This window comes from Hemicordylus capensis, chromosome 5 (genome assembly GCF_027244095.1).
Source record: "Hemicordylus capensis ecotype Gifberg chromosome 5, rHemCap1.1.pri, whole genome shotgun sequence".
Classification (NCBI taxonomy): domain Eukaryota; kingdom Metazoa; phylum Chordata; class Lepidosauria; order Squamata; family Cordylidae; genus Hemicordylus; species Hemicordylus capensis.
In genome coordinates this window covers 153361336-153383672 of record NC_069661.1, presented here as the reverse complement: position 1 = coordinate 153383672, position 22337 = coordinate 153361336, and the positions used below count along the sequence as shown (strand labels likewise).

The 22337-nt window shown below is 44.3% G+C and overlaps 1 protein-coding gene across 2 annotated transcripts in view; it reads left to right on the top strand.

The window, feature by feature from the left end:
* LAMB1 (laminin subunit beta 1) overlaps positions 1-22337 on the top strand; it is a 118411-nt gene that overhangs the window by 37042 nt on the left and 59032 nt on the right. For both annotated transcript variants that reach the window (XM_053252956.1, XM_053252957.1), the window contains 8 exons: positions 6931-7119; positions 7906-8085; positions 9800-9912; positions 11153-11232; positions 17289-17424; positions 19381-19539; positions 20649-20776; positions 20966-21086. In XM_053252956.1, the coding sequence (XP_053108931.1) occupies positions 6931-7119; positions 7906-8085; positions 9800-9912; positions 11153-11232; positions 17289-17424; positions 19381-19539; positions 20649-20776; positions 20966-21086 (1106 nt within the window). The remainder of the gene's footprint in view (positions 1-6930; positions 7120-7905; positions 8086-9799; positions 9913-11152; positions 11233-17288; positions 17425-19380; positions 19540-20648; positions 20777-20965; positions 21087-22337) is intronic.

The window sequence follows — 22337 nt, the reverse complement described above, 5'->3', positions numbered from 1 at the left end:
GCCTGCTGATCCCTGGCCCAAACAGGGAGCCATCCTTGTTGGTATAGGAGAAATCTCTCATGAGATCCAATAAGGGGGCGGAACTAAATCCGGATCGGCAGGGAAGGCAGCGAAGAAGGCTGCGATGCCCCCTTTTACAAACCTATCATAGCCTGCAGGCTCGGGACCGATGGGAGCTATCCCATTCGTACCGAAGAATAAAAAGAAGGTGGCGAAAGTACCAGTGCCTTCAGCCCCAACTAAGGAACAGCCGCAGGGGGGAAAGAAAAAGAAATCCATAAGCACTATGCTGAGCAATTGATTCACATGGTGACTTATCTGGGCTTGGCAGTTCACCAACAGAAAACCCAGCCTGAGGACCCCATATTTCAACTCATTCAGACTGAGTCTCACATCCCAGCGGCCCTTCCTCTTATACCTTACCCTTGCCCCAGTAGTCAAGGCATCATGGGAAAAGCCTGCTTCTGTTTTCACGACCTCAAAGAAACTAGAGAGCATGTAAAGGATCCATCCAAAGGACACAGGTTTTCTAACTAAACATCCTGTACCGAACCTGGTGGTTGTAGAGTCCGCCCAGTCGCGCAACAAACATCACTTGCTGAATGCTCCTGTTGACAGAGAGGGCAAGAAATTGGACTCACTGGGCAAAAACGTTTACTCTACATCTGGTCTTCTAGTACGAGTTGCTAACCACCAGGCTTGCTGGTGCATTACTAGCATTTCATTCTGGAGAAACTGGCACGTTTTCTCCAACAACTCCAGCAGGGCCAGAGAGATGCTGCATTATGAGGGTCTCCGTGTGGCAAAGCAGCAGCTACAATTCTCTAGGCACTGTGCCAATTGTTGCTTAGGGGTAATGGCATCTGCGGTTTCCCTGAGGAGACCACACATCGAAAACTTACCTTTCGACGGTGAGGCCCTGTTCAGTGATAAGACTGATGGTACGCTTGAAAGAGTTCAGAAGCTATGCACCACAGCGAGATTGATGGGTTTCTCCCAATCTTCCGTTCCCACCTCTAATTCTGCGAGGCGAAAGCCTTGGTCCTGTTACACTCAGCCCAGGCAATCCTCATACCACTCGGGGATTCCTTTCATCATCATCAGTGTTTCCAGCACCAAAAGGCTCCCAACTCAGGTTCCAACTCTAGGTCTCACTCTAACATCAAACCAAAGGTATCTTACCCCAAGTGACAGTGATGCCACAGTGAAGCAGTCATTGTCAGAGTTTTATGACACTTTGAGGGAAATAACATCAGATGCCTGGGTTCTGGCAATCATAAGGAACGGTTACAGAATAGAGTTCCACTTCTCACCCCCTTTTTCTGGAGTCTACACCATGCCTCCTCATCCCCTCATGGCAGAAGTCAAGTCCATGCTCCGGAAAGGGGCTGTTCAAAGGGTTCATAACAGCGAACACATGTGTTTCTACTCAAGATACTTCACAGTCCCCAAGTGGGATGGGGTCTGAGGCCGATTCTCTACTTAAGGGGTGTAAATTGTTTTGTTACATATAAAAGTTTCCGTATGGTGACCATACCTGCTATCCTTCGCCTTCTCTTCCTAGGCACATGGTTCATGTCTATAGATTTAAAGGTTGCCTGTTTCTATATCTCTATCGTGCCTCACTCCTGCAGATATCTGAGATTCTGCATGGGTCCCAGATCTTACCAATATTCAGTCCTCCCATTCAGACTAGCCTCTGTCCCGCGTGTATTTACCAAGTGCGTGGTGGTGGCGGTGCACTTTCAACTCTGAGGCACCATAGTCTTTCCGTACATAGATGATTGGCTTCTCATAGCCTCCACAAGGATCCAATTTGTGAAGGATATAGAGCAGGCCTGTTTAACCTAGGCCCCCCAGCTGTTTCTGGTCTACAACTCCCAATTCAGCTTAACCTACTTCACAGGGATATAAATGTAAAAAATAATTATATAAATAATAAATAATCCCCAGCCACAGTGGCCAATAGCCAGTGATAATGGGAATTGTAGGCCAACTTCTGCAGGAAGGCCAGAGTTGAGCAGCCCTGATACAGAGTTATCCCTTCATTGTCTTCATCATCTTGGCCTGCAAGCAAAAAAATTTTAAAAGTCAAAGTTAACACCAGTGCAGTCTATAGAATTCCTGGGCATCATTCTGGACTCAAAAACCTCACTGGTCCCTCTACCCCAACAGAGAATCCAGTCAATGCAGCAAACAGCTTGCATTTTTTGCACATCTCGGAGACATAGTGTGAGATTTATTCAACAGTTATTTGGCCTGAAGGCATCAACCATTGTGGTATTGCCTCAGGCCTGTCTTCTCCTGCATTCATTACAAGCTTGGTTCCTTCACAACTTTCGGCCCCAGATATTCTCAACAAAAGATCCTTTTAGCTCCTTGCAGGGTGCAGAGAATGGTTTCATGGTGGGAAAAACCCGCCAACCTCACTTAGGGGACTCAATTTTGGAAGCTACCGCCCATCCTTACAGTCACCACAGATGCATCGTCTAACACTGGTGAGAGCAACACGTGCTGGAGTGCACTTCAAGGATCTAGTGGTCGCTGGGGCCTGGACACGGGAGGAACGACGCCATCACATCAGTTATCTAGAGCTCATGGTGATGTTCCGGGCATTCAGAGTTTTCTGTCATTGGACAGCAGGATCCTCTGTCCTGCTTCTCATGGTCAACACAACGGCCAGGTCTTATCTGAACTGACAGGGACAGCACCTTCATCCCTGCTCAGTCTAGCAGTGCGCCTCTGGTTATGGTGCCTGGATTGGAAAATTTGGCCATTGGCAGTTCACATCCAGGGGAAAGTGAATACCTTAGTGGTAGGGGTGTGCACGGAACCGCGGAGCTGCGGTCCGGCACTGGGGTGGGGGGTTCCATTAAGGGCGGGTGGGGGCTTTACTTACCCCTCCCGCGCTTTCCACACACTGCCGCCGTAATTATTGAAGAAATTGCTCCTCCGATGGCTGTTCCTATTTTAAAAAATGGCTGCCCCCTTGAAGCCCTGGCCCCCTGCTGCTGCCTTGAAGCGCCCTCCCACCCCCTTAAATCTCGCCCCGGGCCCTTAAATCATGCCCCGATAACATTAAGAGGCGGGCGGCGGGGAGATGTCCTCCCGCCCCCTTCCCTGCTAGGCTGCAAAAGACTTTAGGAAGGCTTCTGCGCGCGCACGCGCAGAAGCCTTCCTAAAGTCTTTTGCAGCCTAGCAGGGAAGGGGGCGGGAGGACATCTCCCCGCCGCCCGCCTCTTAATGTTATCGGGGCATGATTTAAGGGCCCGGGGCGAGATTTAAGGGGGTGGGAGGGCGCTTCAAGGCAGCAGCAGGGGGCCAGGGCTTCAAGGGGGCAGCCATTTTTTAAAATAGGAACAGCCATCGGAGGAGCAATTTCTTCAATAATTACGGCGGCAGTGTGTGGAAAGCGCGGGAGGGGTAAGTAAAGCCCCCCCCGCCCTTAATGGAAGCCCCCAAACTCCCCACCCGAACCAAAACCACCCAGTGACCGGACCGGTCTGGAGGCCTTTAGAATGGCCTCCGAACCGGTCTGTGCACATTCCTACTTAGTGGATGCACTGAGCCACCAGAACACCCTATCTCACAAGTGGAGCCTGGGCCAAGGCATTCTGCACTCCCATTTTTCGGCTGAGGAGCACTGTGTGAATATGTTTGCTTCAGCCCAGAACTCTCAGTCTGCGGGATTCTGCAGCAGGGCGGGAATGGACCCAGAGTTGGAAGGCGATGTGTTCCCTCTGCACTGGGGCGGGCAATTCCTGTATATATTTCCCCCATTTCTTTTGATACCAAGGGTTATCCATAAGATTGTTGAGGACAAAGCCAGATGCATTCTGATCGCACCGTGGTGGCCCAGGCAACCCTGGTTCACCATACTTCTTCAGCTGTCACAGAAGGCTTACCTGCATCTTTCATCAGTGCCGCACCTGCTGACAGGTGACAGGTGCTGTTGTCTCCACCCGGATGTGGAGTCTCTGCATCTTATACCCTGGTGGGTAGAAGTGTGACTTTTAGGGACCATGTGCAAGCCATTTTAACAGCTGCAAAGAAGCCTTCAGCACTGAAATCTTATGCAGCCAAGTGGACGCGTTCCTCCACATTCTCCAACACAAAACCACTTGGAGCTGCCACTCCACTCCAACGGCAAGATTGTCAAGACTTAAATCAAGATTGCCTTAAGTATTAGGCAGCCACTGTATGCCAAATAATTTGATATTGTTTTTAAAACTAACAGTTAACTAATGGAAACAGTAAAGCTAGGCACGTGTCTATGATGGAACAGAGGGGGATGGAAATCCCTTGCCTGCCGGACCCCTGGACACTTCAGGGAGCTGCCAGAGGCTGCCCCCCCCCGCATAGAAAAGACTGGACACTCAACACCTTTGTGAAGCTGCTGCAGACTCACATTACTGGGCTGCACTGCTTACAGCTGGTTGGGGCAGTGAACATGTGGAGAAAGGGGAGAAGTGGTGGTGGGGTTCTCTTCCTGTGGTCATCTGAGAGCAATGTGATGCAGCAGCAGCTACCTCACTCCAAGCAGGGTGAATGGCTGGGCTGGAAAAAGGGATCCGCAGAGCCCTGCACACTCTTCAAGACTTCCTCTGTGACTCTGGAAGCATTTATCGGCTCTTTCAGGTCAGCTTTACAAAATGAAGCTGCCTAGGCCGGCCATTCAGTGGGAGAAAGGAGCAACCTTGTCTCTGGAAGCTGCTCAAGAGGCCAGGCAAAAGGAGAAGGGTGGAGAGGGAAGACGCGGGCATCTGCATAATACAAGAGGGAGGAGCATAACAGGGTTTCCCTTCCCTCCCAGTCCATGAGAGGAGCAGCAGTAGGTGCAAAACAGTTATTGGGCAACCCTTGCTACCAGGTCCATCTTAGAAAACAAGCCCACCAAAATGTGTGGACAATTCTTTTCCTTCCTTCATCTCACTGCTCTGAATGGAGCAACCTATCCCTCAGTTGGTTGGCCAAGCTTTGGTAAGTGACAGCTTCTTCTGTTAATGTTTACTTAGAAGTAAGTCCCATGAAGTTCAGGGCGGCTTACTCCTAAGTAAGGCTGCCATGCATGAGGTTGCAACCTGAAACAGTCCCCACCCCCGAATTAAATATCAGAGGCAACGTTTCACACTTAAAAGTGAAGGTTTCCTTGTAGACCTTCAAAGAGTAGTTTACCCATCCTTAGTGGAGCCTGCTCCTCATGCCCCACCCCCAATGTTTCTAAGTGGGCAATTAATTTAATAGATGTTTTTGTTCTATATTTCCTCCAATGGGCTCAGAGCAGCATACATGGTCTACCCACCACTGCCTCACAACAACCTAGAGTTGGCCTGAGGTTTCCAGGAATGAGCGTTGATATCAGGGTGACAATTGAAAGCAATCCTAGTGGAGATTTTAATGTCTTAATATTGTGAAAAGTATTGGTGATGGGGGCAGGAGGGAATCTTCAGGAACAGCTTCAATCAGAGTTGGCAGCAACCCTCTGAGACGGACTGAGAGATTAGTGACTGAGCTGGAGAGGATTGTCTCTCTTGCACTCAGATTGTTCAAGCACCACCAAAAATTAATAGCAACAATGATGTGTTGATTTTTAATAGTGCACTTTGTTCTTTTAACAACAAAATAATTTATCTCTCCAGGGAATAATTCCACACACCGTGCTTCCCGTTCCATAACAACAACAAAATACTTTAATTAAAATAGCAAACCCCGCCCCTTCATCTTGTTTGCAACATTTTCTGTTTATACATATTTGTATAATTTGGCATGTGCTTTCTTCACATCTGTGAGCTTCATCCTGATTTTACAGTCATTCACTTTAGCAAGGGGCATGGCATGGCTTTTAGAGACCACAAGAACATGCTGAATAAGATCCGCAGGACCTGTAGAAGGGCTTCCCCAGAAAGGAGAGCTTTACCATTGCTAACTCTAAATATTCAAACTCCCGAGCCTGGCATTCTGCACCATTGGCTTAAAAGCTGTCAGGAATTGTATATAATATTTTGCCATGGTTTCTGAGGCAGTCATTAATCTTTTCAAAAGTGTGAAAGCTAGTATGTTTGTGGTAAGCTATAACTTAGCAATTCGGCAATATAGCTCTTTCATATACGTTTACGATAAACTCATATAGCACCCACTTTCAAAATCACCTATTTAAATTTCCAACCCAGGCTAATCATTATTTTGATGCATGTTCAATTTTCCAGCAGTGTATCTACACTTGTTCCATACCTTCCTGTGCAAACTGCCATGTGAAATCATGTGAGAAACCTCTCAGAGGTATCCACTGAGTTATTTTCAATGCTTCTCATTTCTTACGTCTGGGTGATCGCTGACCATGGCTCATCTTTTTTGTCCTTGGTAAATACATACTTTGCCAGCTCCCAAAAGTCAAGCTCCCTTCTCTCATGTTGCATCCAGAATCCTTGGAGCAACTTTGGTAGGTTTCAGACTCCCTTTGGTAGCTCTAAACTATAACTCCCTAGACTTGGGAATACATTTTGTGTGTGTGTGTGTGTGTGTGTCTGTGTAACAGAGAGAGAGCGTGCACATGAATGGGCAAATAAGGACAGAACCATTGTTAGTGTTGTATTCATATATGAGGCCACGATAGTAGGCATATATGTTTAAAATGTTTTTGAGCTAGTGGAAGTGTGTGTGTGTGTGTGTCTGTGTGTGTGTACGCACACATTCATGGAGATGGTGTAATATTATATGCATAGGAGTGGGGGGAAAGGGCATGCTAAGAATCTTTTGTGTTCATCACATCCTTGTAGTTTTTCTGCAGCAAAGATATGGGGGAGGGGGGAATTGGAGAAGAAGTGGGGAGCCAGTGGGGCCCATTTTCACTCTTTGTCCCCAGGTCCACTCAAACCTTGCTACGCCCCTGAATAAAACAATTATATCTTGGAGTTTATCTCTTTATCTTAGAATGCAATTGCAACGAACATTCTGTACAATGCCATTTTGACATGGCTGTGTTCATGGCAACTGGAAATACCAGTGGTGGAGTGTGTGACGACTGTCAGCACAATACAGTGGGGCGTAACTGTGAGCAGTGCAAACCCTTCTACTTCCAGCATCCAGAGAGAGACATTAGAGATCCTCACATTTGTGAGCGTAAGTACAATTTATATCTTCTTTTCATGGGCAAGTGCATTTGATAGCCTGTTATGATTACTGAGAAATGTGGTTAATATTCTAGCTGTCCTTCAGCTTTGGTTCACCTTCTCTTTTCATGTACATTTAACAAACTAATGTAATTCTGAAAGCATAAACGTGGGTTACTGTTAATTTTTTGTTCCAAAATCTACAAATGAGCTTTTTTAGAGTTACTGCATGTTCCAAAAACATTTGTTTCATAATAATAAAATCTCCTGTATTCACTGATTGCAGAAGGGGTACAAACAAAATGTTTAAGTTGTTGAATAAATTAAAAGGCTTATTTCCATTTGATGGGGCACATTGGCTGCATCCAGATTACTGTTGTGTAGTGGAATGAGAGAAGTTGTGCATACATGGGAAATTTGTGAAGCTGTGCAGAGTTGTGGTGCTCTACGTTGTCACAGAACCACTAGCAGAAGACCTTCTCTGGAACATGTACAAGATTGTGCAGTGTGTTCTGCAACTGATTGTGCAACACTTGTCAACATTTTTGCTAGCACAAGGATTAATCTCGAACAAACATTCCTTGCTTTGTGCAACAGCAACAGACATACACGATGTCCTCATACTATGGAACAGCATTATGCTAGCACAATACCTCTCTGGATGTAGGCCACTGAGTTTAAATGAGTGGGAAATTCGTATGATTGAATTTTGTATAATGGAAGTGATGATGTATTTTGTTCTGTGTTTTCTGTATTGTAATTAATAGATTGTACATTAAAGTGTTTGTCTTTTTAGCATGTAATTGTGACCCGATTGGCTCCCAAAATGGGGGAATCTGTGATCGCTACACTGACTTCTCAACTGGCCTTATTGCTGGACAGTGCCGTTGTAAATTATTTGTGGAAGGGGAGCGCTGTGATTCCTGCAAAGAAGGATTCTATGGATTAAGCGAAGATAATCCTCGTGGTTGTCAGTGTAAGTAAAACAAAATAAAATCTGAGAGATATGAGCAGGAAGGGTATGGCTAATATACTGCCTGATTTTCTTAACTGAATGTCATTGGTTCACATGTTGCACAAGGCAACATGGGCAGGTCTGAACCACCTGTGCTGCTAAAGAAGCACCATGTTACAGAACAGGGTCCATCCACTACTTCTTAAATTGGATAATCAAACTTCAGCAGCTCTATGGCCATTGGAAATAATGACTGTATCACTGTGGAAGTGTGATTGTGCAATTTTAAGTAATAGCAGATAAGCCTTGTTCTGCAACAGCATGGGTGTTGCTTCAGACATCTACTGTGGTGCAGGAAGTTCAGAACCTTCCATGTTGCCTTGTGCAACATGTGAGCCATTAATTTTTAAACCACCCATCTATCATTTTCCTTTCTTCCTGTTTTTTTTTTTTTTTTAAACTGATCTAAAGAATCAGGTTGGTGTAAATTAATATTATCTTGGGGTTTGTTTGTTTGTTTGTTTTTTAACTTGGATGGGTTTATAGGACACTGAAGCTTCGGTTCTTGAATCAGTGAATAAGGATGTCAAAGCATGGTTTGATTCTGGTTTACTGAGAGCATTCAAACTGCAGTTTCATGTTTTTGACATGATGTGAAACTGTGGCTTGACAAACCAAGAATCTTGGTTTCTAACATTGCTGGGCTAATGAGAGAAAGGAGAAAGAAGAGAGAATGCACAGCTACATGATTTATTCCTAATGTAACAAAGTGTGGTTTGTTGGACCAGGATCAAGCTACTGAGCCAAAACCTTCATGGTGACACATAGGAGAAAAAAATGTTGTCACCAGCCTTTCTGGCCAGTGCAAAGGCACTGGGAATGTTCCCTCGACCTGTCTATATCTATATCTATATCTATATCTATATCTATATCTATATCTATATCTATATCTATATCTATATCATGCTAATTATAGTATAGGGCTTGACAATCCCAGGCACTAGGGAGCCAAGGTGCCTAGAAATTTAACCGTTGCACCTAGGCTAGGTATTCAGAGGCAGAGTTATTTAATAAAATATTTATTTGTCCCAGGCAGCCCTGTTTCTGTTCTAAGTATGCTACTCGTAAAGGGGATAAAGAGAAGTTCATTTATCCCCGCCCCACATACAAAATGTCCATCACTAAATCTGTTAATGTTGTCAGATGTCTAGTGTCTGGCTTCTAAACGTTTGGGTTGGCTCCTAGATCCAAAGAAAAACTGTCAAGGCCTGCTGTAGTGATATTAATCCATTACATCACTTGAAATATATTAGATTACCCGTATTTAGGCTTTTGTTGGTTTGTATTTACTATGATGCTCCTTGCAGTGTATTTTGAGGCCCTATCACAGCAACATTTATGACTATGGGTTTGTTTAATTAACTTGTCTGTTTTAGATATCGTTCTATATTTTATGCTTTTATTTCATTGTCTGTACTGCTTTTTAAAATTAATTGCACATTTGTGCTTGTTATTTTTGTATTGCTCATTGTGACCTTTGGTCTACAATGAAGTAAATGTATCTTTAAGCTAAGCCAAGGAGTTAAGGTAGAGTTTGAAAAAGGCAATTTGGCAGTAAGTCTATGCAGTGAAATAATGAAGAATGGTTTTGAGGTAAATATTTGTATTAAATGCTTTGTAAATTGTAAATGCAGCAAGTAAATCCTGATTTATTTGCTTGTATTTCCTGATATAGCTTGTGCATGTAATCCCTTGGGCACAATTCCTGGAGGGAATCCTTGTGACTCTGAGACAGGAAATTGCTATTGTAAACGTCTTGTTACAGGAAGGCAATGTGATCAGTGTCTGGTAAGTTGTCTTGCTTAAAATAGTAGAGCTTTTATTTAAAAAAAAAAAACCCTTTCTAGATAAAACAGCAAGTGCCATTTGTTTATTTAATGTTATTGAAAAGGTCCAAACTTGTTGAATGGATTGGCAGAAGCAATCATTCACCTTTCTAAAACCCATTAGCAGTACTTATGATACATACTTAATTTCACAAAAGTTACATACATTAGCCTTAAAATTCCAAATTCTGAGGACTGCTACATCTCCTTTAAGGCTCGATTGCTCAATTAATAGCTTTATTTCGGTCACAGTACAATGCAGTACAAATACAATACCAGCAGATATTGATATTACATATCAACCTGCATAATACATAGTATCATATAAGCTCAACTGCTTCAAGCTGTGCTTTCTTTCAACTTGCACCAGGTTTCTGATATCAAAACAGTTACATCAATGACAGTTGCTATTGGGGCTGTTAATCCCTTTATCTGCACAGGCCCACTGTGAGATCAGATCAGATCACATCACATCAGCCACTCTCTTGCTCTGCACAGTGCAAGAAAAGCCTGAATCTCTTTTGTCCCATCACTCAGTTGTCAGTGGCTTAGATGTTGTCCCTTCTCTATCATATGGATGGGCTCTTAGCTGGTATATTAATACATATGTCACCAAAGCAAGCACACTGAATACTGAAAGAATGATAGCCCTCTTCAGATGTTCATTAGCCCACCGCACTGGAAGGAGGTTTCTCCAAGGAGCTGTCACTCACCCTTTCAGGCTAGGTGCCCATGGTTATGGTGCTATTACCATACCATACCATACCATACCATACCATACCATACCATACCCTCATACTGTAGCCATGATGATCAGCACTTCCATGAGCAACAACCTGGATCACCCAAGATTACTGCTTATGGAAGTGCCAGCCATCGTGGTTATGGCGCTTTCCCTTGAGACAATATGGGGCTGTAACCATGAGTGCCTGCCTGGAGGGGGTGGGTGACAGCTTCTGGTGGGACTTCCTCCCCGTTTTGGGAGCGCAACAACACTCACAAATGTCTGAAGAGGGCTAATGAATGGAGTGGGGTGGTGTTGGAAAGGAGATGGCACCTGAGAGAAGCTAAGAGAAAATAAAAGTAGTTTGTTGTGCTATCGTCCTGGGTATTTAAAACATTTTACAGTGCCGGGGGTTTGATATTTGCTTAAAGCTAAATAATTTCATTATGCTAATAAATGCCTAAACTTTCTCTTGTAGCCTGAACACTGGGGATTGAGCAATGATATGGATGGATGTCGACCATGTGATTGTGACCAAGGAGGAGCACTGAACAATAAGTAAGTCTAGATTCAGTGACGTTCTTGAGACTGCACTTCAGAAAGATCTGCTTCATCTGTAATTGGCTATGTATTTTAGCTTGGAGGGGACTTTAGAACATTGATGTTTTCTTTCCTGTATTTTCAGTTTGGTTAGCAATACAGGAAAATCTCAATATTCGCAGGGGTTCTGTTCCACTCTACAACCATGGATATGGAATCCAGGAATATCTTTCCATTGGGGCAATGGGGATTGTGGGGTTAGGTCCACACTGTTGCCTCCACCATCCCTGGGTTGGCAGAGGAAGCAGTGGGGGCTCCTTCTCCCTCCCAAATGACTGCGCGGACCAGTCTGTGCCCCATTTTGTGTCTCTCTGAGCATGTGCTTAAGAGAGACCCGAATGACCCATGCGGTCATTTGAGAGGGAGGCGGGGAGGGAGAAGGAGTCTCCGCTGCTGCCTCCATCGCCATCCCTGTTGCTTTGAAAGATACCAGCACAGTTATTCGGGAGGGAGATGGAGTCTCTGCTGCTGCCGCCTCCACCATCCACACTGCTGTGGCCGCCTCTGCAGCCATCCCTGACCCACAGCGGTGGTTCTAAAAGGTACAGCTGCCACCACCTCATGGGTACGTGAGTTCCACGGGTCTCCTGCCCATGTCTGCCGAGGTCGGGTGTCTATTCCCTGACCATGGATATGCGAAACTGCGAATGTTGAATCTGTGGATAACAAAGTTTGCCTGTACTTAGCATTTACACCATGACTCCCAAGTGTTTCAGACACTTCACATATGTTGGCTTACAATAGCCCTGTAAAGTACATCAATGTTATTATCCTCATATTGTAGATCAGAAGGCAAGGTGAAAAGATGAGAGACTACCTAGTGAGGATGCTTCCCAACTTACACTTAGTCACTATGTTACAGCAGTAAAGCATAAGATTAAATTAGTATTTTATTACCAGTAGTGTTAAGTCCAGCTGGGACATGATGGGGCACATCTGCCATTATTATCAGCCAGTACAAGTATGTGAGAGATTAATTACATCAAGGGTTCCCAACAGAGCATACTATTACCCCTAGGGCTTGAAGAGCTTCCAGTGGGGTATTCGGAAACCTTCTGCTTCCCCACACTGCAGCTGTGCTATTTGTCCCCCATCAGAGAAGGGGAGGGAGGAGGGTGAAGACCGTTGTCCTCTGCTCCTGATTGGCAGGCTACATGCTGGAACTCAGCATACTCCTCCCCTCAGCCTGACTGATAGGCTTCTGAAAATTAGCACTGAGAATTCACATTGAAATTGATAGGACATGTAATCTAGTCCCATTAATTTATATGGGAGTACTCATTGATAACTTAGTCTGGATGTAAGCCAGGGACTGGAGTAGCCTGTCTCATAACGGTAACATTTAAATTTTATGTGTGCACTTGTGTGTGTGTGAGAGAGAGGGCGGGGGGGGGGGAGAGAGAGAGACACACACACACACAGAAACAATCTCTATGTGGTACCTGAGCTGAAGATTTGTGACAAAAGGGGCACACTTGTTAAAAAGGCACACATGTGAAAAGGCACCAGTGTAAGACCCAGGTTCAAGAGCACTTCCAAACTATGAACCTGTTTTTTCTGGGGGAGTGTAACCTCATCCAGAACTGGAAATTCTATCTCGTCTTGCGGATTATGGCCTCCAACACTGAGCACCTCTGTCTTGCCTGGATTCAACTTCAGTTTGTTAACCCTCATCCAGCCCATTATTGCCTGTAGGCAGGCATTTAAAGGGCTACCCATTTCCTGATATTGATGACAAGGAGAAATAGATTTGTGTGTCATCAGCAAATTGATAACAACCAGCACCAAATCCCCTGATGACCTCACAGTTTGGTGTGGGTGTTAAAAAGCATAGTTGACAGAATGCAGCCCTCAGGGACTCCATATAGCAGCTCTCTTTTTGAAGAGCAACTGTCACCAAACGCTACCATCTGAAATCTACCCAAGATATAGGAGCAGAACCACTGTAAACAGTGGCTCCTGTCCACAAATCCCTCAGGTGATCTAGAAGGATACCATGGTTGATCGTATCAAAAGCTGCAGAGAGATCCAAAAGAACCAGCAGAGTCGCACTCCTGTCAATTCCCTAGCGAAGGGATCAGTCTCAACCCGCCCTAAAGCCAGTTTGAAACGGGTTTAGATAATCAGTTTCCTTCAAGACCACTTGGAGCTGGCCAGCCACCACCCTCTCAATCATCTTACCCCACCATGGGAGGTTGGAGACTGGCCTATAATTACCCATCACCAGGGTATCCAGAGCGGGCTTCTTATGAAGGGGTCTAATCACTGCCTCCTTCAAACAAGGTGGCATCCTGCCCTCCCAAATGCGAGAGATTTTATCTGGAAAGAACTCATTGAATACGTCACAGTGAGACATTGTTTCTGGAAACAAAGTGGAAACAAAGGGGCTTGAGTTAAACCCCTAACAATCCAGACAGCTCTGCTTGCAGATACAATACACACACAATAAAATCACTGCCTTGCTACACACATTGCCATAGCATCGGCCTTCAGATGGAGGGAGCCAGCGTGGTGTAGTGGCTAGAGTGCTGGACTAGGACCGGGGAGACCCGAGTTCAAATCCCCATTCAGCCATAATACTAGCTGGGTGACTCTGGGCCAGTCACTTCTCTCTCAGCCTAACCTACTTCACAGGGTTGTTGTAAGGAGAAACTTATGTAGTACACCGCTCTGGGCTCCTTGGAGGAAGAGTGGGGTATAAAATATAAAATAAAAATAAATTAAATAAAAATGGGCTCTATACTGTGTCTTATCGAATTCCATAGTTTTCATGGCTGCTATGAACTCCTTAGCAGCACCAGACAAGCCAGTCCAAAAGTGGATGTTGAAATCACCCAGCAACAAAAGCCTGGGTGAGCCCAACACCAACACCAACTCAGTGACCAGCTCTGTCAGCTCAGTTAGGGAGTCTGTTAGGTAGTGGGGTGGACGGTACACAAACAGAATCCCCAGTCCATCCTGAGTCCCAACCTAAGGTACACACACTCAGCATAAGTCAGTTCTCTCACAGGGATCCTGATAAGGGAGATGTTATTCTTATGGACCACAGTCACCCCACCCTCCGCTCACTTTCCCGTACCTGCTCTCAGCAACAGAGTACCCTGGGGGAAGAAGTTGGGCCCACACAGGACCACTAGCCTCTCGCAATCAGATCTCAGTTATACAAGTCAGGTTAGCTCATGATCAACTGGTGGAATTTCTGCCTCAGGCCTGGGAACTGACAGGGCATCTAGAAGGGGAAACAGTAATTAAATTACTGGACTCCCTTCTCCTGTAACAGCATGCTGGCCTGCCAATGCCCGATCCTCTATTCCCCCCTCTACTGAAATAGCTGTCCCTAATGCACCCCCTGCTCTGTCCTTAAGAAGAGAGCCCAGACACATCCCTGTGAGCAGCCTGGTACAAACCATTAAAACAAAAGGCTGGAGGACCTTGAGCATAACCTCCCCTCAGACCCCCACCAATAGTTGCCTCCTATGCCATGTTGGTAACATTAATATCCTGAGGTCGTGGGAGGAATCTCTTGATAGTTACTTCCTATGGCAGCATCTTATTATATTATTATATGTTATATTATTATATAATAATATATTATTCTGTAAAATGAAAAGTTAATATAATCAAAAACAAACCAATACAATTATGTTAAAGAATTACAAATAATCTCAGATCTTTAATAGTCCTAGTTTAGTAGAGGGAAATTTCGGAAATAATGTTGGTGACTACCTTTTGTTTTAAGCATATAAATGGAACTGAACAGTAAAAGATGAGGCAAAATTCAGTCAAACCAATCTCACAAATATGCATGACATTCTAGATTTTGACACTTTGCACCCAAGACTCCATTTAGTTATTTACCTTCTACATGCAGCTCTACATATATCTTGTGAGCAGCATTGTGCTAGAGGGGTGGATAATAAATGAATGAATGAATGAATGGGTGGCGGGCTGGTTGAAGGGAAGCTTGCAGAAGTGTAAGGCCATTCTGAGAATGCTGAAGGACATAACTTGAGTCATTAAGTTAACTGGCATCCTCTCTAATAAAACGCTTGGTGTCCGTCCGTGGACGGACACCAAGCGTGCGTTCGTGCCTTGACTGTTCTGAGCATGCGCGGAGCGCATGCTCAGAACAGTCCAAGAGAGACACGACCGCCAGCACCCGGCGGCCATGTTGGGCGGCCAGAAGCGGCCGCCTGAAGAAGCTGGGAAGCAAGGAGAGAGGCGGCGGGGTAAGCTGGCCGAGACGGCAGCAGAGCCGCCATCTCGGCCAGAGGAAGCTGGGCGGGGGGCCAGAGGAAGCCGGGCGGGGGCAAGAGGCGGCGAGGAAAGCCGCCCAAGGTGGTGGCGGAGCCGCCGCCGAGGCCTGGCGGCGCCGGCAACGCCCGGTGGCGGAGACACTTTGGGGCCCTTGCCCGGCCGGGGAGACTGGCCGGGAATGTTAGGCGGGGGCGGCCCAGATCGGACCGGCAGCGTGGCCATGGAGGCGGTGGCAAGGGGAAGACTGGGCCCCAACTGACTAAAGTTGCCGGGTGAGTGGTGGGTGGAGCGCAAGACTTCTGGGGAGGGGGGAGGGCAAGAGGGAGTGGGGGTGGGCCCGGATCACTTACTAGCGCCCGTTATTTAACGGGCCTGAAAACACTAGTCAGAATATAAGAGTTTCCTGGTCGGATCAGACCAAAAGTCCCCTCCGTGTCAGCGTTCTGTTTCCAACATTTATTTGTCACAGTATTTGGTGTTCAGAGTATATGGAATCTATTCTTTCTCAGTCTGGTTCAGCTTGTTTGTTTATACTTGGTATAGCTATTTCACAATCAGGCTGCTTCAACACAAGTCTTCCTTGCATTTCACTCTTATAAGCTTTCTCATCTGTCTGAGGCAAATACAAATAAATATATTCATTCAAATTCATCATTTGCCCCTGGTTATTAGTTCCCTATGCAGTATCTGATATACGTTCTAAAATCCTATTAAAATTGTGTTGTGGGACCAAGGAGTGCCTAGCCTGTGAATGTGTTAATGTCAGTGATAGAAAAACCATCTGAATGTGGGTGTCGTTTTCCAGCAGAAGTTGAGCCAATATGTTTTTTTCCCCTCCCTTCATTTTTGGCTCTCTTTAGATAAAGGATTCATTCATACTCAAGATCTGCTACAATTGAGATGCCTGTTTTTACAAGCCTGTTTTCTAATTTTACAGCTGATTGTTGGGCAGGATGGAGGTTCTTATTCAATCCAAGATGTTTCTGCAAAGTTCTTAATTACAGTTTCCTCCAGCATAGATCATGGTGGCTTGGTACAGCATCTGAAACATGCAGCTGGGTTGAAAGTCTGTTGTTTTGATGCTGAAAAACTGCCAAGGAAAGCATAACAGAGGATGAAATCATTGTTCCAAGCATGGAAAGCTTCCCATATTTGTTAAAATCTACCTGGGATAACAACTTCCTGGATTTCCAATTGGGACATTTTAGGAATTGCTTATTTCCCATTGTTACAAGAGCTTGACTTACAGGAGGATTCTGGGCAAAGGTTATACGAACAGGCCTTAAAGAGAGTACTGACAAATAGTGTAACTCTTTTGCAAATAAATCTCTTAGTAAAACTGAATTTTTGAGTATTAAAAGAGTGGCTTTATGGTGTGAGGAAGTACATTATCTTTCACACAGTTTCACACATCTACTGTGCTGCCATTTATCTTTTGAGTCTGCTTACTGGCCACTGTTGACTGAAGGTTTACTTAGAGTCAGGAGTGATGTCACAGGAAAGCTGAATATTCAATTATGACAGTTTTCCCATGGGATTTTTTTTAGTATAATTTTATCTGTCTCCAAAGTGCAAAAAGTTGTCTTGCACCTGAATCCTAAACATCTGTGCTAGGGCGTCTACATCTTCAAAAACAACAATGGCAGCATCTGAGTAACACTGTTTGTGATGCTTGTGCTTGGTTTGGGATCGAGTTACACACACACACACACACAGACAAACACAGACACAGAATATAAATTCACTTTCTTTTTCAGCTGCTCAAGTGAATCTGGTCAATGCCAGTGTAGACCTCATATGATTGGGCGCCAGTGCAATGAAGTGGAACCAGGTTATTTCTTCATTGCTTTAGATCATTATGTCTATGAGGCAGAGGAAGCCCTCTTTGGTCCTGTGAGTATTGTATTCAGTAAGAAATCAAGAAATGTGACATTTGTCTTCTCTGAATGCTCTTTGGTTTCAATATATTTTCTTATTTTTTTGTGCAGTTGGTTTTATAGTATGCCCACCAGAAGTAGAATGAAAGAAACATGAGCTATTTTGGATGATTAGTTAGGAAAGGCAGTATTAAAAATTCAAAAATAAACATGAGTGCCCAAGAAGCTGGACATTAATGGGCGTGAGTGTTAGTAGTCTACATTGAGAGGGTATACAGTGCTGGTACCAGAGCCAGGACCTACTTAAAGACTCCCAGTTCCAGTGTTGTGTCTATACTTGTAGATTAGGCTATTTTACATGTAACTATCTCCAAACTGGCCTACGGGGTGTGCACAACACCTGTATCTTAGACTCAGAGCTGGAAGCAATGCATGGTTTATTTAATACACTGGAACACACCAACAGCATTGTGAACGTGTTTTGGAAGGAGGGGAAGAAAAAGAGACAGACATATATGGGCAGAGAAGAAAGCGAAAAGGTGGGGAGGAAGGATAGATCTATACAGAGAAAAGGTTAATATATTAGTCCTTTAAAAATAAGTCTGTTATGTTATATAGATTAGAGTTAAAACTGAATCCTGGATCCAGTGGCGTAGCCAGCTTTGCGGTGGCCCATGTTCCGTCCCGCCTGCACCCCCGATTTGCATGTGACATCACACACAGGGGCTTCTCCCCTTTGCACATAATGTCATGTGCAAAGGCAGCGGGGGCTGAGCTCCATAGAACCTGTGCAAGCTCTCCGGAGCTAATTTACAGGCAGCGCTCGCTGCTAGGTCATGTTTATTTCCCTTCCTCTCCCTCAAAGGGAAATAAACACAGCCCAGCAGCAAGCACTGCCAGGAAATGAGCTCCGGAGGCCTTGCATGGGCTCCGCAGAGCCAGGGCCCCACCCCCTTTGTGCCATCGCACGCAAAGGGGAGGGCTCGGGGTTCTGTGGAGCCTGTGCGATCACTCTGGGGCTCATTTCTAGGCACTGCTTGCTGCTGGGCTTTGTTTATTTCCCTTCCTCTCCCTCCAGCAAGGCAGAGGAAGGAAAATAAATGTGATTTCAGTAGCAAGTAAGGGTGTGCACAAAACCAGTTTGCCCAGTTTGGTTTGAGTCCAAACTGAATTCAAATAGAACTGGGCATGTTCAGTTTTGTGCCCCCCTAACACCTCCGCTGGCTCGGCTGGAATTCAAGCCAGTTCAGGGGCTGCTATAATAATAATAAATAATATTTTTAAAGCACTCACCGCCTCTGTGGGGTGCTGCCGCGGGTGGGGGGGGGTGTCTCCAGTAATTCTCCCTCCCCTTCAGGCCTCCCCCTAATCTCAAAATGGGTGATTTCTGGCCCTTTCTAGGACTTTTTTGGCCTCTTCACGCTGGCGGCAGCAATTTTGGAGGCTGCCACGCATGTGCACTGGCCGTCTGCGTGACTCTGTTATAAGAGAGGAGAGCTGGTCTTGTGGTAGCAAGCATGACTTGTCCCCATAGCAAGCAGGGTCTGCCCTGGTTGCATATGAATGGGAGACGTGATGTGTGAGCACTGCAAGATATTCCCCTCAGGGGATGGAGCCGCTCTGGGAAGAGCAGAAGGTTTCAAGTTCCCTCCCTGGCTTCTCCAAGATAGGGCTGAGAGAGATTCCTGCCTGCAACCTTGGAGAAGCCGCTGCCAGTCTGTGAAGACAATGCTGAGCTAGATAGACCAATGGTCTGACTCAGTATATGGCAGTTTCCTATGTTCCTAAGTAAAGGGCAAAATGTATGCTGGTACAAAAAGAATTTGTCAGCAAACAGAATTAAGCAAGAAATGAATATAGAAAGAACTTGTAATGCCACACAGCTTTGGATTATTTTGCCTATTGAGTTCTGTTGTTGCCCTTTGAATACAAATGTGCTAACTTCTTTAAAAAGCATAATCCTGTTCTGCAGGGAGTGAGCATAATTGAGCGTCAGTATACTCAGGATCGTATACCTTCATGGACTGGAATTGGATTTGTGAGAGTTCCTGAAGGGGCATACCTGGAATTCTATATAGACAATATACCATATTCTATGGAGTATGATGTTCTTATTCGCTATGAACCACAGGTAAGTCTGTAGACCCATACAGCTTCATTGTGTGGCTTCCGAATGACAGATACCAATGTTTCTCTTTGTTTTCAAGAAGTTTGAAAGTCTGATTGTGGAGATTTATTTTGGATACTGATCTTTTGTTTTAATATCGAACAGATATTCTAGTGATTACTTAACAACACTGAAGTCCAAATCTGAATAAATCAGATTCACATGTAGATATAGTTTGAATTAGATAAGATATAATTATCTCTCAAGTGTTTGTAATGAATGATGGATATCAGAAAATGTGTTGCAGATGACCAATATGCAAATCAAGACCATATATATAGAGAGAGTTATGCTTATTAGGCATACATTTTCTAAATTTGCTTGTTTTCTTAGGATTTTGATTTTTGTTTCTGTTACTGGTAATGGGGAAGTAAGATGAGTAAATAGCAGGCAGTTGGAGATGAGAGCTGGTCTAAGAAGAGGACAGCTGGTCTTGTGGTAGGAAGCATGGCTTGTCCCCATAGCTAAGCAGGGTCTGCCCTGGTTGCATATGAATGGGAGACTTGATGTGTGAGCACTGCAAGATATTCCCTTCAGGGGATGAAGCCGCTCTGAGAAGAGCAGAAGGTTTCAAGTTCCCTCCCTGGCTTCTGCAAGATAGGGTTGAGAGAGATTCCTGCCTGCAACCTTGGAGAAGCCGCTGCCAGTCTGTGAAGACAATACTGAGCTAGATAGACCCATGTTCTGACTCAGTATATGGCAGCTTCCTATGTTCCTATGTATGATCAGGGTACATTCCCTGCATGTTATGAGCATTATGCATGCAATATAAAAGGCCCAGAAGCTCCAACCCCTGAATATTAAGAGCCTAGAATCTTTCTGAAGAATAGAAACTTATTTCCCTCTTTTCTCTAAAATGAAACCTGAGATTTTCTCCTTTCATCTGGCAGAAAACTATCAAACCTGTTTATCCAAGCTACTTGTAATGGGAAAATCTGGCAGCCACTTATAGTAGATTGCAGTGACTAACATTATTGCTCACACAATACCAATCCCTACATAAGACAAAATCCATGCAGAGCTCTTGGAGTATTGAGCAGTAAAAAGATTTTAATGTGGACCAATTTTTTCAGTTACCAGATCAATGGGAGAAAGCTGTTATCACTGTATATCGCCCAGGCAAGATTCCTGCCAGCAGCAGATGTGGCAATACAGTTCCTGATGATGATGATCAGGAAGTATCATTATCTCCAGGTTCAAGGTGAATATAACAATAGAAAGATAAAATAAACAAATTGGGGTTGGGCGATAAATAGAGAATTTTTCCATTTTAGATAATCCTCAGTCTCATACTTATCATTAGTTGTTTGTTACTATCCCACTGCTTTTTGTATACTTTATCTTCAAGATTTTCCCCTTGTATTGATATTATATCCTCTTGCTAATGCAGATATGTAGTTCTTCCACGTCCAATTTGCTTTGAAAAGGGACTGAATTATACTGTTCGTCTGGAGCTGCCACAATACTCATACAATACAGAGGTAGAAAATCCATACACGCTCATTGATTCAGTAAGTGAAATTTAATTGTTTTTATTAAGCATTTCATTGTCCATAAATTAAAATATACAATGTATATATTGGTTTACATACTGCACAATGAACTGCCTATCTAAGCAAGAAGCAAGCTCGGTGCTTCTGAGCCTTTTTAAGCCCTGCGGACTCAGCTTGCAAAGTTAATTGTTTACTCCAATGGGAGCAGCAGCAGGAATGCAAGGACACACTCATTAGCAGCCACAGAGCCTCCCCACCTTCACAACTCACACTGGCAAGGTTTAAACTTCTACTATTACTACAGTGAATATTTATATAGCACTTTTCAACAAAAGTTCTCAAAGCAGTTTTACACAGAAAAATAGAAAAAACTGCTCTCTGTCCCAAAAGGCTCACAATCTAAAAAGAAAAATGAGGATTGGAAGCCGTGAGTTCGCCTCTCATTTTGGTGGCTCACCATGCAGTATGTAAGCCATTAAAATCAGTTTATGTATGGGGGCAGCATCCATACTAAGTTAGTCTTAACTAAATCCCATTGAAATTAATGGAACCTAATTTACTGATAACTAACTTGTCTCATTGATTTCAATGGTGCTTAGTCATGACTGACTAAACTGGATGTTGCCCTTATACAGCACAAGTAATAGTGTAAACCCAAATACATTTTGACACATAAGTAGATATACACAATTAATGAGAGCATGCCTGTTAATTTCAACTGAATTGTTTAAAGAAAAATGTGCTTGTGAAGTGTGCAGAGAATGAGGATTCAGCCCCTCCCATGAACACAGCTCTTAGTCCAAATAGCTATGCAAATATCAGGATGGTCTGGATAGGATCAGTGTCAACAGATACCTATCTGCAAGATACAGAAAGTCTTCTGCTACATACTTTACAGTACACCTGAGGCAATGTGTGCCTAGTTGTGCTGATAGGAAAAGGAGAGGAAGATGAATGAATTCCCTGTGGAGATTCCCTGTCATGCACTCTTCTCACAGAGCTATGCATGTGGAATGGGATGGAACATAACCTTTTTATTTGATTCTGTGGTTTCTAAAATGTCAGGAGATTATGTATGTTGGGACAAACATTGGGAACTGCCTTCAACACAGTATGAGGAACTGAGGTTGAACAAAAACCGAAACATTTTTCTGTGGAAGCTTTTGTGTGTGCGAAAATACTCTTTGGATTGCATGTTTAGAAGGCATCATACATATTAATAACAGTTTGATATTTTAAGTTAAATTCTGGAATAGGTTTGACCAAAAA